Here is a 17663-nt window from a genome sequence, read left to right on the forward strand (position 1 = left end):
TAAAGACACGCCCTCATTCTTAAAGTTAGGTAGTGCCTAATAAAGTCCAAATAATTCTAGCTATATTATTCAAAAACCAACCATCTGGACCTAAAACTTCTACTCTGAACATCGTTTAACCAATTTAACTTTATGTGTTCTTTGGAAATTTCAACTATTTATTAAAAATACTAAAACTGAACTGACTAAGCGCTGATAATTGATTCATTGAACTCCACATTCTACCTTTTGCATTGCGCTGGAAACTATGTTGAAAAAATCAAAAAATTATATCAGGCTAACTTTTGTCATAAAAAGGTCTTGATCCGCCTCTGAGAAGTTCCTGGATATTCACAATAAGTAAGAAGTCGAATATGTGCACTAGGACTTTCGCCATCATTCTAAAAAGTATTATAGGGCCACAGACCATCCAGAGTAGCCCAAAAAAACTCAATTGTGGACTATTGAAGTCCTCTCTACGAAAAATTAGGATACATTTTAAGGCTATAGGAGGTTTATCATTTTTGATGAATTTCATAAAGTATGTTTATATGGAAGTTTAAAATGTCAAAAAACTTTACCAAAATTTTGAAAAAATCAAAGAGTCAATTTCTTATATGAATTTATTAAGAGTTAGAAGTGATTATAAAGATAAATTGTATGGAGACTTGCTTTAATAAGTTTTCGTTTACATTTAGAGACTGATGCCAGTTCAATTCTGGGAAGGCACAGATTATTGTGAGTTACTTGAATTTGAGAATTATTAACTAACTTTTAAAATGTTACAAAATGTTTATTACATATTGCCACCTCTCTTTTATTATTCAATTTTTAAAACAAAAGATATAATTTTTATTTTTTGTTGAAAATATTAAATTTAAAGAAACATAAATACTAAACAGTTCCATAAATTTTTGAAGCATCAAAAAATTTAGAGCAGTAAGTTTTTTATTGTTGATTATTTTACCATAGCATTAGAAAACTGCGTAGTTAAAAAAGAGCCTATTGGACAATTGCTATTAAGTATTCCATTTTAATTTAAGTATATATGGATTTTTACCATTTGCCAAATAAACATTCATCTATGTCTGAAAAAAATTAATTTGGTACAATAGCATCAGTATTACATTTTTCGTATGCTAAATGAAGTAGGGGAGATGGGGGCGCATTGATCGCCGGGGCAGTATGATCTTTTGGCTTTTACTCGTTCATTTTTGCCTTACTAGAAGTGAGGTTGCAATTTAATTAACCATTATGCTTCCCTAATTGATTATTCGTAATATTTTTTCATAAGGTTATCAGCGTCAAAAAAATAAAGAAAATATTGTTTTTCGTTATAAAAAGTGATTTTTTTAAATCGTACTATAATTCAAATATATTTTTATTTAGATGTCTGTATGGGTTAACAACAATTTTGTTTTAAATTTGTAAGTGTTAGGTGTATAATATAATATATAATTTTTATTTGGCTGCAATTTATACAGTAGATATTGCTATCAATATGTTACCTATACCTATTGGGGTACATTGATCTTTGACTATGCGGGGCCCATTGATCGGAGGATAAAAGTGCCCCATAGAAGACGAAGTGCCCCATGTTTTTTTTTATAAGCAATACAGTTAAACGAATGGAATTGTATTTATAATTTAAAAAATATATATATATAAACAAACAATAGCTTTTAGCATTTCATTTTTTAAATCTACTTATGTTATAAGCTAGTAATAATAATACTATTATTTTATAATATCAAAAGAATAATATTTAACATAATAATTAAAAAATATTTAACATAATATTATTATGTTAAATATTAGCATTTATTAAAAACGTATGTTTTTATTGATATATTTTTTTACAGATCTTAAAATGGTTAGAAATAGAATTAAAAAAACAAATAAAGTTGCTATACCAAGTGAAACAATGAAAGTAGCTGTTAATAAAGTTTTAGAAGGAACACAACTGAATGTTGTAGCACGTCAGTTTAACATAGATAGAATGACTTTAAAAAGATATTGTCGTAAAAAGAGGCTTAATCCAAATGAAGCTTTCAAGCCTAACTACAACAATAGACAAGTTTTTACAGCAGAAGATGAAAAAAGTTTATCAAGTTATTTACTAATTGCATCAAAAATGAACTATGGCCTTTCAACTAGGTCAACGCGATTATTGGCATATGAATTTGCTTTAAAAAACAATAAGATATGCCCATCATCATGGATCAAAAATAAAATTGCAGGCATTGATTGGTTGCAAGATTTTATGAAAAGACAACCAGAGTTGTCTCTACGAACACCTGAAGCAACGAGCTTCGCTCGATCAACAGCTTTTAACAAACACACTGTAAGAGAGTTTTTTCAAAATCTTAAAACGGTAAGAAATCGATATAAATATAATCCTAACTGTATATGTAATGTTGATGAAACTGGTTTAACAACCGTTCAAAAGCCGGTAAAGGTTTTAGCTGGTAGAGGAAGCAAACAAGTTGGAAGAATTACATCTGCAGAACGAGGAACATTGGTAACTGCATGTTGTGCCTCGAATGCTATTGGAAATTCCATTCCTCCATTATTTATTTTTCCTAGGGTAAAGTTTCATGATTACATGATTAAGGAAGGACCTCCTGGATGTGTGGGATTTGCAAATCCTTCTGGTTGGATGAACTCAGAAATTTTCATAGAATGGATTAAACATTTTGTTAAATATTCAAACTGTTCTCAGGAATCTCCAGTTTTGTTACTTCTCGACAGTCATGAAAGTCATATTTCTGTTAAAGGCTTGGAGCTTGCAATTCAACACGGAATTACAATGATAAGTTTTCCTCCCCATTGCAGCCATAAATTGCAGCCATTAGATAGAACTGTTTTTGGACCATTGAAAAGGTTTTACAATTCTGCATGTGATAATTGGATGGTTTCAAACCCAAGACCAATGACCATTTATGATATTGTTTCAATAGTTCGAGAACCGTATACAAAAGCTTTCTCACCATCTAATATACAGACAGGATTTAGAGTAGCTGGCATTGAGCCATTCAATTCTGAAATTTTCAAAGATGACGAATATTTACCATCATCAGTTACAGATAGAGCTGCTCCAGATACAGTTACTATCACTCCTGTCAACAACATGGAATCTGAAATGATACCAGCACATGTTAATCACATAGAGTCTGAAATAACTACAGTAAATATTGAAACAAGTATTTTAAACAAAGTGTCAACAAGTGTTGCTTCTATAATCTCACCTGAGGTTTTAAAACCTTACCCAAAAGCATCTGCCAGAAAAAAAAAAGTTTAAAGTAGGCAGTTAAAAACAAGGATCTTGACTGATACTGCTGTCAGAAATGAAATTCGTTTGTCAAAAGAAAAGAAAATTTTGAAGCAAACCAAAAATCAAAAAAAAGTCTCCACAAAAGATAAGAAAGAAACTAAGAATTACTTGCTTAGGAATAAAAAACAATGTAAACCAAAAGCTGCTTCACAACTTGACTTTCACAAATGATGAAATATTCTTAATCAAAATATTGTACTTTTAACAAGTTTTGTAAACTTAAAAGTTGTATTCTTATTTCAGTCTTTATATTTCAGTTCTTATAAATTTCAAGTTGTTATAAAGTTTTAAACGTATATAAAGCGGGTAGCTTATATACGTTTAAATTTATATAGCATCACAGAAATTAGCTTTATATACGTTTAAACGTATATAAAGCGGGTAGCTTATATACATTTTTTAATTAAAAATTAGACTAGTGGGTTTAACTGCTATATTTAAAAAATAATTAAAAAATTTAGATGTATTATATGTTATACAATATTACCCTTTGACTAAATTATTTACAAGATTTAGTTATAGAAGTGTTAAACGTTTAGATAATATTACGCATATAAGATCAATGTGCCCCAAGTCGGAGATCATAGTACCCCATAGTTTGGGGTACATTGATCTTTTGAGAGGGTTGTTTAAAAGTTAAAATTATTCATGTTTATCATTTTTTTAAATCAAAATATTTATATATTCCAAAAGCCAGATAGTTCTACATGTGTTTTGTAGTTAATAAGTTTTTACATCTCTTTCAGGTTCTGCGCAATTTTCAAAACACTGCTACGGCGATCAATGCGCCCCCATCTCCCCTAATCCTTGAGACAATAAAAATAATTCTGCAGCACAATCAATCCTATAACTTAACTAAGCATACTCTTATAGCTGCAGATAATTGATTGTTTCTTCTAAAAATGTGACAATATATTTTTAATCTGGTATATCACTGTCTAATATGAAAATGTTATGATTAATCTATAATATAATTCCTACAGAAATGCTTAATGTTTAATGCTTAATGTTTAATGTTCAATGCTTAAAGTCGTTTCGTCATTAGTTACTAGGCTTGCACGCGGCCATTGGAGAAAGATCCATGAAGCGAGTTAAAGCTTTTTTCCTTTTAGAATTTAATTATTAGTTTAGATATATTACATAAGAAATCATACGAAGATAAATAATAATCGTTAAGATCATCTTATAATTGAAGTAAGTATATAAAATAGTTATATATACATTTTTGTTAGATAAAGTATAAAGGATTTAAAGTAGAAAGGATTTTGATTTTTTAAATCGTTTATAATTTGTTTGATTTAGTTTTTCTTTTTGCAGTTTTGTTTTTAATATCTTATTTTTTAGAAAGAAAATAGGGGTATGGATGTTATTTAAAGTTATACAAATGCTATTTCCATAAAATGGTTTTTACTACATTGAAATTTCTGTGATGCTATTAACTATTTTTGTTGCTTTTTAGAAACTTTAGAAAAATAAACTAAACTTTTGGGAGGACATGATATCGGCGCACCCCCCCCCCCCCCTAAATTCGGTAAAACCGACAGTTTACGAGTCTGCTGGTTTGGTGTATTTTACAGAATCGGAATTCGAACGGTATTGGGTTTCGAACGGTACGAAAAAAATCATAAATAAACAGTTTCATTTTTCAACTAAATCTTATACAGAAAAAACTTTTTATAAACTCTAATAAAGCAATATAAACTGAAAATATTTTTATTTTATTTCATTAGAGAGGATACTTGTCATGCATATGTTGCAAATAAAGAGTAAAGTTTTGCCAAAAATTTTCAGACTTGAAAGCAAAATACTCCCTCTATATAGTTTCATCAAGTCGACTCCACTTTAAATCACCTTGTGATCCGCAAACAAACTTCAATCTTCTCTTTATTCGACGCCAAAAGGCCTCAACATGGTTTGATGTTGCTTGGGTTACAGGATCAACAAAGTTAGTAGTGTGGAACTTACTGCTTTTATTTATTTACTAAAAGCCGAGACAACATTATGCTAAAAATGCAGTTTATATCTTAACTTGATTTTTTTTTTTTTTTTAATTATATATTATTATTGTAATCCTTTTGCACTTCGAAACAGATTTTATAGTTTCATTTTCGATAAATGTTTTTAATAACCGCCATGTCAAAGTAGGTTACTATAAAAAGGTAAATCGATTTTCAGTTTTTATGTGGTTTTTTTTTTTTTCTTAAAGATTTACGATTGACGCATTTATACAATTTATAAAAAAAACAACTGATAACCTTTTATTATAAATTTTTGTGAGTTAAAATAATATAAATATATGCAATTAGTTCATTTTTTTTTTAATTTTCTCTATTTTATTCCTAACAATTTGTTGTACGTAACTTAGGAGATCTTTTTAAACTGGGGGTGAATATTGTAGTTTTGCGCATTCGTCAAATATCGAGTTACTTAAATTTTGTAAGGTGTTTAACTAATTAATTAGCTTAGTTTGCATTTGCAACACTTTTGAGGAAAGAAAAAATTGTTATATATGTTAAATTCTTATATTAAAAAGAAAAAATTCTTTAACATGTAAATCATTGTTATACATTTTATTATTTTGGTAACAGGCCTCCATCTAAAACTTGATTACTCTTAATAAAAATAACTCTATTCTCCTGACCACCATTAAGGCAAAAACGGGGAAGGGAAGTCCTTTACTAATAACTATTGAAAAAAAGAGGGCATATATAAAAATGGTCAGATTAGTGCCATATATAGTAACGGCCATATCAGTTATTTTTAATAAATTTATTTAGTTGTGTGTATTTAACGTTTTAAAGACTATCTCCTTTTTTAAAGAAACATGTATCAAGGGGATACCAAAAAATTCATAACTCATTTATAATTGACGTTCGCTTATTAATAACCTTATTAATTAAAGTTCATGTTATAAAAAACATCACAACAATTTAGCTTTACTTTTTCGACAATTTAAAGCATGACGAAGTGTTATTATTTTGTGTAAGTAACTGAAAACGTATTGTTTTGAATTAAGCAACAGACCGACCATAACCCGTATTACGGGTTGCTTTTTGCTAGTAAGATATGATTAATCCAGTAAATGTAAAAATACATTAGAGTAGAAAAATGAAAGTTAACATGAAGAAAGAACTGGTGTAAATGAGAGTAATTAATGTTGAAAAAATAAATAAATAAAAGAAGTATTGCATATTAGTAAGTTACTTACATAGAAGCAAATTAAGTCTATGTACTCAATTAATATCTACAGTTTTGTTTTTGAGAGAGAAAAAACTTGAGTACTCATGTGTGTTGGATTTCTAGCGCCATTTAACCCATAAAAAATGTTGAAGTGACCAGAACCAAAATATCAAGTGAATGACTACTACTTTTTTTTCCCTAATATCAAAGAGCTTTCTTTAAAAGAGAAAGAGAGAACCCATTATCGTCTTTTTAAGAACACCTTTTGAAATTTAAGCAAAAGTAATTAAACTGTAGTTGGAGATGATATAGCTTTACTAGATGATGCGTAATTGGGATTGCACTAAAAGAGATTTTCATTACTTAGTTAAAGATGGCAAGCTTCTTGTATTTGTTCCTGCTCAAAAAAAGTTAGTCACAGTTGGTTCAAAGAACTAATCCATAATAAATTACCATTTTGAAAAGATCTTATAAGATCATTTTTCCTGTTTAATTTTGTTTTTAGTTTCGTCTACTTTATTTTGGAATGAAGTTGCATTTTCTAATTAAGGATACGTATTTCATTGAGATTGCTTTAAATCTATATGTAAAATGCTATGATTAATTTTAGCGGACTTGCCTAAATGTAAGTTTACTAAAAGTTATATAAAGTTATATGTCAAATAATATGAAATAATTTAAATGTTGGTCTCAGTTTTTTTTAATGTCAACTTCTCCTTAGCTTGCTTGATATATCTCCAACTTGTACCAGTTTAAAATACTACATGTGGAGGTTAGGTAGCATCACTTTTACATCGAATTATCGATCTCTCATTCTATTATTATCATATTATTATTGAACATCGAGTTATCGAGTTATCATTTTAATTTCTGTTGGAATATCTAAATGAATAAAACCATTAAAGATTTCACTCATCAACTGGAGTAAGAATATCAAGTGATGCTTATTAACCATTTGAATGATTAAAGAAAAAATTTAGAATGACTATTTTTTAAGAAGCATTCATTAAAAAATACCAATCAATATAAGTTGGTGACATAAATTCAAAATATTTCTCTTATCACCATACTAACATGTTTAAACGCTACGTGCGCTCAAAACAGTCGGCTTGCTATTTGTTGGCTTACTTAAAGTTTTAACATATTAATTTCTTTTATTGTAATTTAGATCTTAAGTATTAAATTTTAATTTGCTTTGTAAGCTCAAAGTTTATAAATAAGAGCTTATCTTTAAATAAAAGATCTTCTATACTCTCTAATATTTATTTTTGTAATTATACAAATTCTATACATTTTTTGAAGTTGTAAATTTCAGTTTTCAGAAATTGGGAAGAAATACTCTCCTAAAAAAATTAGTTATATCAAATGTGTCCTCCGGAATACAAATTATTCTCAGCTAAAAATTGCACAGATTGTAAAGGTTTCATACTAAACTTTCACATGAGAAAAAAATAACATAATGGTGAGGAATTTGGTCAAAATAAAAAAAAACCTAAATCCAAAACACCACCAAGAGTTGACCAAATAATGTAGAACATCTTCCAGTGGAGCAGATACAAAAGTATTTAATAAAGCTGTCCACAAAGCCAGTGTTGTCCTGTCAGACCATGTCACTCACAGAAAGCTAAAAGTGGGGTGGAAGTATCATTTTTTACCCTTAAGCTCATTCGAATTCATTTCTTCTTTATCGTTCTACGAAGAAGAAATGAATTCAATTGGGGTTGATTCACTGTCATTGGTCGGTTGAGGATTAGAAAAAAGTGTAATTTGAAAAAATATTTCTTTATTCTCAGTTATAATTTATTTAAAAATATGTCTCTCTTTGATATGCTTTTCTGACAAGTAAACCTTTCAAGTAATAGTGGAAAAAAGAGCTGGCATCACTCTAAATGTATTTTCGAAAAGTGAATCATCCACCCTAAGTAATAATCTTTTCTATCACAAAGTGATAGGGAAGATGAATTCTCAAAAAAGTGATTGGGAAATCAGGACTAGTATAAAAAAGTCATGGAGATTTTGTTACTTCCCCAAATGGCAAATAAGTTGATATGTGTCAAGAACTTTACATTTATGCAAATGTTGTAAGATGCTGTACAGTTAAGTGTTATTATTCACTTGAAAGAGAGCAAAAACAAATGCGCACCGTGGCTAGCATCTCAGGTGTCTTCAATCGCATGAAAAACACTGGGGAGCGGTTATAATTAATCTTAACGACTTAAATATAATTTTATATAAACCTACAAATGTTCAAAATGTTTAAAGTTAATTGACAATTTTTTTTCATGAGTAGTAATATTAAAATAAAAGTACAATCTTTAATTTGTATCATTATTTTTCTAAATGTATAAAATTTCATCTTGACACAATATATATATATAAAAAATCACTAGTCTTAATTAATGTCTTTGCTCTTCAATATAATATCAGCTAAAGACCGCAATCAAAAAAACAATCAAGCTACATTTTTATTGTTTTGAGTAAATTAGATTTTAAACTTCAAAACACCATAGCTCACTTATTTGTTAAGCTAAATATCTGTGTAATTTGATCGGTTTTCTAGTTATATAGTCAATTATTATATAGTTAAACTGCAGCCAAATTTAACAGGGGCAAAAACCCTAGAAAAGCAAAAATGTAGCTTGCTCGTTTTTCCAGTGTGGTCTTCAGCTGTAAACTGTTGATTTGTATAAAGAAATATCATATTAAGTTGTCAGGAAAGTTTTGTCGGATTGATGTTTGCTACTTTTGTTATTTAATTTTCTGAATAAATAGTTTCTCAACTGTCACTTATTAGATAGTGTTCAATGCAGAATCGAATTCTCTTTCTGATGATGCTTTTCATATTTTGTATGAGTTTTAATTTTCTCTGTTTTTTAGCCAACTTTAATCCAACATCATTTAGCGATTTTTGATAAATTTTCTTGTATGAGTTTAAGTTTGGAAAAAGGGCGAACGTATCATTCAGCGAACGCATCATTCAGCGCTGGTTCACAAAATTTTGTTCAAGGGATTTAAGCCACCCTGTTGCGCTCCGTAATGGTCAACCTACAGTTATCCAAATGATGATCTAAAAACCCTGATGGAAGCCAACCATTCCCAAAAATTTGAGGATTGCAGAAGAACCGGTATTCAGTCAACTAGCTGCTTTGGACGTTTTTAACGCATAGGAAGGTGAAAAAACTCAAAAAGTGGGTACCCTAATAATTGAATCATTGACAAAAATTTTCACGTTTTAAGGTTTGTTCATCCTTGCTTCTGCGCAGTCAAAAGAACCCTTTCTTGAATCGGATTGTAACCCGCAATAAAAAGTAGATTCTGCACATAACCGTAGAGGTTTGGCACAGTGGTTAGACGTCAACGAGCCGCTCTGGCACTTTCCGAAGCTGAAAACCCACCAAAAAATGCCAATGGTTACAGTATGGTGGTCTACTGCCTGTGTGATCCACTATTACTTCTTGGAATTACGCCAAATCATTATTGCACAGTCCTATTGTGCTGAAGTCAACGAAACATATACGAAATTACGCCACCAGCAACCGGGATTGGTTAACAAACGTGGTTCGATAATAGTACATGACAACGGTCGTTTCTTAAATCACCTTTTGAAAATTAAATGAGTTGAGCGTCGAAGTTCTGCCTCACCTACCATACTTTCGTGGTCTTGCACCAATCGACTACCACATTTTCAAGCACTTTCGTAACTTTCTCAAAGATAGGACCTTTGGTAATTGACCTGGAAAAAACAGTATTTGTTAACCTCATTGAATCTCGAGAAGCAAATTTTTTTGCTGATGAAATAAATTGACTGTCGTGGTGATTCAAATGGTTCTTGCTTCGACTGAAATGAGTATTACTAAAGTTTTTCAATATTAAAGTGTCCATAACACCTGATGACTAAAAAATGAGACAAAATTTAAATCAATTTTTGTATGCTATTCATAATCATACAATTGAAGTAAATTAGTATATTTATAGGAAATTTAATACTCTATTAAAACTATATTATAGTTTTTAAATATTAACTAAAATGGCTCCGTATAAAATAAGTTTGCAAGAAGACCTAAGAAAACGCATCTGCCAATTTAAATACTCGCATTTGGAAAAGTCAAAAATCTTCACAGTAAAATACTTTCAAGATAGAGGAGCATCAAAAGCGACCATATATCGTGCTCTAGAACGTGAAGACAGTTAGTATTTAGGCTATCAACGAAAATAGGAAGCGGTCCAAATGGGAAAAAAATGGACAAAAAGCACATAAACCAATTGAAAAAGGCATTTGATCATCATCACGGTGTTTCACAATGTTAAGTAGCTCGAATATTCGATTGTGACCAATCGTTTATATCTAAAATTCTTCAAAACAAGACGAATATTAGATATTACAAGAAGAAAAAGACTCCTCGTCGAAGCGAAAGCCAACTAGCTCGAATCAAACCTTTGTGTCGGTGTGTATATCGCAATTTTAGGAATTTTGATTTTGTCTTGGATGACGAATCATATTTCACATATGAGAATACAACATTGGCTGGCAACGATCGTTTTTATTCTAGTGATATGTCATCTACAACTAGCGACGTCAAATTCAAAACAAAAAAGAAGTACGAAGAAAAGGTGGTAGTCCAATGTTTTTTGAAAGTGGCCAGGCAATCAATAAACAAGCATACATCGGGTGTCTCCGCAAGTGGTTAATACCCTTCATTGATGAACATTATAAAAATGAAGAGTACTTGTTCTGGCCAGATTTAGCTAGCTCACACTATGGAAAGGAAGTGGTTTCTTTTCTCGATGCCAATAACATCAAATACTTGCGAAAGGTAAAAAATCCACCCAATCTACCAGAAGCTCAACCAATTGAGGACTTTTGGGGTCAGTTGAAACGCTAAGTCTACGAGGATAATTGGGAAGCAACAAGCATTCCTAAACTCAAACGGCGTATCGTGAATTGTCTTAAAAAAATGGATCCGGAAATGGCAAAACGTTATGCCTCAATGACTTCAGTTCGTCTAGGTCGAATCGTTTTTAAAGACGTCATTAAAAACCAATAAATATATTTTTGTAAATATCATATAGTTGTTTATAAACTTATTTTAAATTAAATTCAATAGCTATGTAACTATGGCTATAATAACAATTTTAAAGTTGTCTCATTTTTAGTCATCAGGTGTTCCTAAAACCGACAAGACTTTCCTGACAATCTAATATCTTATCTTTGTAATGATTTTCAGATTTTTAAATAAAATGTTCCACACAAGAAGAATTAGAGACAAGAAATCTTGCCACTTTCTTAAAATGTCGCAAAGTGGAAATAAATATTTTAGTTTTTTGTAAACTTGCCAGAACTACCAAATGTATGCTAAACATTGCATGATGTTTATGAACTAAAGTATAACACTTAAAGAAGGAGATACCTTTGCAGGATAAACCTTGATTTTCATATGCATAGCCATTTTTACATGTGCAAATTCTATAAGTACCATTCTCAGATATACATATTTCATTTTCCATAATATCGAGGCTATCGTATGGGTATTCATCTAAATAGAAAAAAAGCATTTATTATAAATAATACAACAACTGATTGTTAAATGGACTATTCATATGAAAGTTTTTAAATAGAGCACCTATTAACTTGTAACAAAAGAGCAACAAAATGAAACTATAAAATCAACCATTTTTTTAAATGGAATTTTTTTTTAGGAAAATTAGTATGGAAATATATTTAATCATTTAAAAATTTAAAGAAAATTGGATTCAAAAAGTTATTTGATACCAATTCTATAGACATTAAGGTGGGCTGAAAAAACTGTCTTGAAAACTAGGAAACGGCAGGGCGTGCAATAGTTGCTCTATGACCTTGTTAGTTATTGTGCAAAATATTTTGAATTTTGGAAGTCATCTTGCGGTGCCCAGGGAGTCCCAATTTTATGACTGCCAAATGGCCCAATTTGGTTTTAAAATGGTATAGCTTCCAATGAACTACTACCAAAAGCAACCATAATTATATTTTTTCTCTATTATCACTCATTCATAACTAAAATAAAATAAATACTATACAATTAACTTAATGTACTTTTTAGCAAAACAAAGAATGTCGGAAGTTATTATGACACCCAGTAGCAAACCAAAGAATCTGACTAATGCTCAGGTAAGCAGTACGACTACATTTATTACGTTATTGCATTGTTACATAACCGTAACCCTATTATTGTTACGTGACAGAACTTAGCAAATCATGCTATCTTGAGAAGAGTTAAGGTTAAAGTTAAAGTCGGGGTTAGGGTTTAGGTTTACATGCATCGGCCGCTTCTCAGCAATTACTGAGTTCATGTTGTTTATGTTTTCAGGAAACGGAAAAGTGCAATACTACACCCCGCAGAGCATCGAAGAAGCCGACAAGAAAGTCCCAATGCTGTCCGGTTTTCGGTTTTCTGTCCTGAGCCAAAGAGACCCAGCTGCCAACAAAGTCGGATACAATGGGAACCTTTTTGCAGATACGACGAGAGATGAAAGTGACAGACAGTGCTCCGGATCCTGCAGTCTCCACAGTCGCAGAAAGAACAGCGCAACATATCGAGCATATATTGATCAAAGCGTCAATCCCGGTAATATCACACAAGAGAATTGTAGAGAAAATCAGAATGCTCCACACCAATTACAGAAACTTGCTAAAACCATATAAATCCAGACAATGTGATCCGGCATACATCGAGCGACTTTAAAAATTTGCTACCGAAACAGATCTGCAACTATTTGATATTGCAATCTGCAAATGTATCGATTTTCCAAGTTGCAGATGCAAACTTGAGCATAAGGTGCCGCCTGCGGAGAGAAACTTCTTGACGGACCAACGAAATCTACGAAAAATGATGATCGGCGGTGTTGATGTAAGAACTACAAAGAAACTCGTGTTACGACAAAAACGCCAAATACGAGTTGATGATTTCATGGAAAAACATCGCAAATGTATCAAAATTGATGAACAAGTTGACGATGTAAATGTTTCGGAAACGTCTGATGAGGACGACTCAAGAATGGATGCGATGGATCCGGATTTCAGTGTTACTACTGACACTACTGACAGTAAAGTATTGGATATTGGTAACAAGCAGCGCAAGAAACAAATGCGGCTAGAACTACCAAATGTAGCTAAGATGTGCGATAGATATAAAGTTCCAGGTCGTTCTGCAGCAGCTATTGTCAGTGCAGCATTGCAAGATGTGGGTCTTATACACAAGGGGGACACATCAATGATAATAGATAAGAATAAACTTGGTAGAGAACGGTGAAAAGTCAGAAAGCGATTACAAACCCAGGCATTCCAGAAAAAAACTGAATGGACTCTATTTTGATGGCCGCAAAGATAAAACCAGAGTGCAAACTAGAAAAGGTAACAAAAACCATGGACGGATTATTGTAGAAGAACATGTGTGTCTAGTTCGCGAGCCAAATTCAGAGTACCTAGGCCACATTACACCTTCAAGTGGAGGAGCCGAGAGCATAACTACAGGTATCTGGGACTTTCTAAAAGAGAATAAAGTCAAAACAGAGGATCTAATGGCTATTGGGTACGATGGCATTAATGTCAATACTGGCACAGACCGAGGTGTGATCCGTTTGCTTGAAAAGCGCCTTGGTAGACCGCTTCAATGGTTCGTCTGCTTATTGCATGCAAATGAATTACCGCTGAGGATCTGATTACTCATCTTGATGGAGTTACAAGCGGTCCAAAATTGTTTTCAGGACCCATTGGAAGTTTACTGCCGACATGTGAAGAATTGCCCGTTGTACCATTTGTGGCTATAAAGTTTGACAACTGTCCTCCTGTGGATTGTGCTGACTTGAGCACGAATCAAAAATATTTGTTCAGCATGTGTAAAGCAGTGGAGACTGGGTAATGTCTTGAAGATCTTGCGTTGTAAAAGCCCGGGCCGGTGGTACATTCAAGATGATTGAATACCGCTAACAGGCTGCTTCGGTTTATGTAGCGACAGCTATTCCTTCCGGGAATCTTGTGGAACTTGTCACGTATGTCATGACTGTGTATGCACCGTTATGGTTCCACATTAAACCCAGGTCGGCGTGCACGGAAGGATCGCGACATATGTGGAGACTAATACAGTTTTCCAGATACATTAAAACCGGAACTCAAAGTGATCGTTGATCCCGTAATTGCCAGAAACGGTTACTTTTGCCATCTGAGAGCATCTTGTTGGCAATGCTAGCTGATGAAAGAGACCACATCAGAGAGCTGGGGTGCAGACGGATACTTGCTGCACGGAAGTAGAACGCATCAGAAGCACTGCAACAATTTCGAGTTCCAAGTTTAAACTTCAATGCCAGAAATTACATTGATCTGGTAAACTGGAACAACAAAGACCGCTGCGAAGTTCCGATGACAAAACACCTGGCTAAAACAGAGCTACAAGACTGTGTTAAGAACATGAACAACCAGCTTGTTAGAAGCCTGCCACAATTTACCTGCCACACCCAAGCCACCGAGCGACATATTCGTCTAGTGACTGAGGCATTGGCGGCTGTTTGCACTGAACAACGAGACGGATTTATCCGTTCTGGTATTGAATCCAGAAAGAAAATGAAAACGTTTGATAACAAAGCACAATACAGACTTTAACATTTTATTTGCATGTATAGTGTGTACTTGTGTACTGTGTAGTACAAGTATTTTAAGTAACTAAATTAAACATTGCTTAGTTGTATGTAAAATGTCAGAAAATTACAAAATTGCATAAAATTGGTGATATCTCAATAGTGTTGGGGCACCCCAAGACCAACAAATTAATGAGCTCTACTTTTTGTTTTCACTAATGCTACTATGGAGCAACTATTCCACCCCCTGCCAATTATAGATTAGTAAATTTTTTTTTTACATTACTTTCAGCCCACCTTAATAGACATGGTCTGTTTTTTTTTAATCTGTCTTTGGAAAGCTTTTGTACAGCCTTGATATTGTTATTTAGGATGCACTTAGATATTTTTCTTTAGCTTACCTAAGTTTTACACTTCTCATGCGTAGTTGTAAACATTTTATTTCAAAAATCCCCTAAAGTTATAAATAGACTTTAGGTGACTTCTCAAATAAAATGAATTCACAAATTAATAACGTTTTTTTTTTAACGACTAATACCCCTCCACACCAACAAAACCTAGTTTTAATAACACTTACGTTTAAAACGGTGCTCAGTTTAAACATTTTTTAACTAATATTCTTGTTGCATCAGAATAAAATAGGTTTGTTTTTACAGAACCAAATAAAATTTAACTTTGCTAATTACAGTAAATATTCTTTTATATGATACTTCGGTCAGGTCTGCTTTGAAGTATTTTTTACAAACAAAAACAAAATGTAAAATTTACGAAAAAAAGATATATCGATTATCATGTGTTTAAAAACTCCCCTTTATACTTAGGATGTCAGCAAAAAAGTTTCCTACCAAATCATTTCTGAAGGAACATAGCAGGAAAACTAATATCTCCTTTAACTTTAGGCGATTCTGCAAACACTTTGGAAGAATGGCTAGTGAAACCTTATTCAGATTGTGGTAATCTTTCAAGAGAGGAAAAATGTTTTAACTTTTCACATAGCAGATAACGTGTAGTTGTGGAGAATGCTTTTCGTAAGGTTAAAAGAAGATTTAAATGCATCTCCAAACGAAATAACACATCTATTGAAAACCCTGTCAAAATAGTAAGTGCGTACTGCATTCTTCATAAGTTTTGTGAAATCAGTAATCAGAGTTTTTCTGAAGAGTGGTAGCAAGGTAGTGAGTTTATTTGGTTTAATGCGAACACTGGAAAAAATTATTCTGCTCAAACTGAAGCAGGAAAAATTCGGTCAAAAATAAAACAATATATTTCAAGTTGTGTAAACTTTAACAATAATTCTAATTTATAGTTTTTCGTAAAATTAGGATCTCTTTATTTGAAGAAGTATTAAAACTGCAATAAATATTTGCAAAGTCTTTTTTCATCTTAATTGTACACCTTAAAAGATGCCAAAATTCACATTACAATACTTATTACTCCTCTAAGATTGTTGAAAAAAATATTACAAAAGTAACGCAAAATGGAATCAAAAACATAATTGAAGTACTATTTAGTCTAATAAACAGGGTGTGCGGATTAAAGCTTTATTATAAGAAATAGAACAAAAAAAAATAACTATACATATAAATATAAATATATAGCTTATATTATATATATATATATATATATATATATATATATATATATATATATATATATATATATATATATATATATACATTATACAGTATTGGACAAAACATTTGCAACCAAATAATGCTAATTTAGTTTCTTTACAAAAAAGTGCTGCATTTTTACAATTTAGAGAAATAACTATGTAACTGTTTAGAGACAAAGTTCATCAAGTTTTATTCATCACAAAGTTCATTATTTGTACACGAAATTTAATAAATTAATCAAAAGTATTAAAAAAAGTTGATTTGACCAAGCTGTATTTCGCTATCAATATTTCGTGGCGAATCCTTTGTTGTTGATCACAGCCTTGCACCTTCGAGGCATAGATTCGATCAGGTGATCAATGAAACTTTGCGGAATCGCTGCCCAGGCCTTTTGGATTTGTTCAAACAGTTGATCCTTATTACAAAAACCTTCACGATTAATTCTGCGGTTGACGAACTCCCACAGGTTCTCGATAGGGTTGAGATCCGGAGATTGAGGTGGCCAATCCATCACCGATAGGTGGTTGTCTTGAAACCACTGCTTGACTACTTTTGCAGTGTGTTTCGGATCGTTGTCTTGCTGAAAAACCCATTTTATTGGGATATTCCATTCAGCATGAGGTAACATAACATCTTTCAGGATATTTTTATACATGAAACGGTCCATTATTCCATCGTTTCGATGTATTGGACCTAGACCGTTAGCAGAAAAACACCCCTAGACCATTACATTGCCTCCACTGTGCTTCGCGGTCTTCTGGCAGTAACGTAAATAGAGGCGTTTTCCGGCCGATCGACGTATACGGCAAATTCCATCGCTCCCAATGATGCTGAACTTCGATTCATCACTGAACAGGACAGTTCGCCATTTCTGCACATTCCAGTCAATATGAGATGTAGCAAATAGGAGTCTTTTTTTCTGGTTTTTTAGTGAAATCAGTGGCTTC

General features: G+C 32.0%; 2 protein-coding genes across 3 annotated transcripts in view; one reads left to right on the top strand and one right to left on the bottom strand.

Moving 5' to 3' along the window:
* The window catches only part of LOC145201955 (uncharacterized), a 50992-nt gene that overhangs the window by 7947 nt on the left and 25382 nt on the right, over positions 1-17663 (bottom strand). For both annotated transcript variants that reach the window (XM_090082733.1, XM_090082734.1), the window contains one exon: positions 11902-12027. In XM_090082733.1, the coding sequence (XP_089938859.1) occupies positions 11902-12027 (126 nt within the window). The remainder of the gene's footprint in view (positions 1-11901; positions 12028-17663) is intronic.
* On the top strand, positions 2530-3280 carry LOC145202217 (uncharacterized). Its single transcript, XM_090080928.1, has one exon. It carries the CDS (start codon positions 2585-2587, stop codon positions 3278-3280), a length of 696 nt encoding a protein of 231 aa, XP_089937054.1. The 5' UTR covers positions 2530-2584.

This window comes from Hydra viridissima, unplaced genomic scaffold (genome assembly GCF_058129835.1).
Source record: "Hydra viridissima isolate aposymbiotic clone 2 unplaced genomic scaffold, HvirCarnegie_v1 scaffold_3, whole genome shotgun sequence".
In the NCBI taxonomy this organism is placed as follows: Eukaryota; Metazoa; Cnidaria; class Hydrozoa; order Anthoathecata; family Hydridae; genus Hydra; species Hydra viridissima.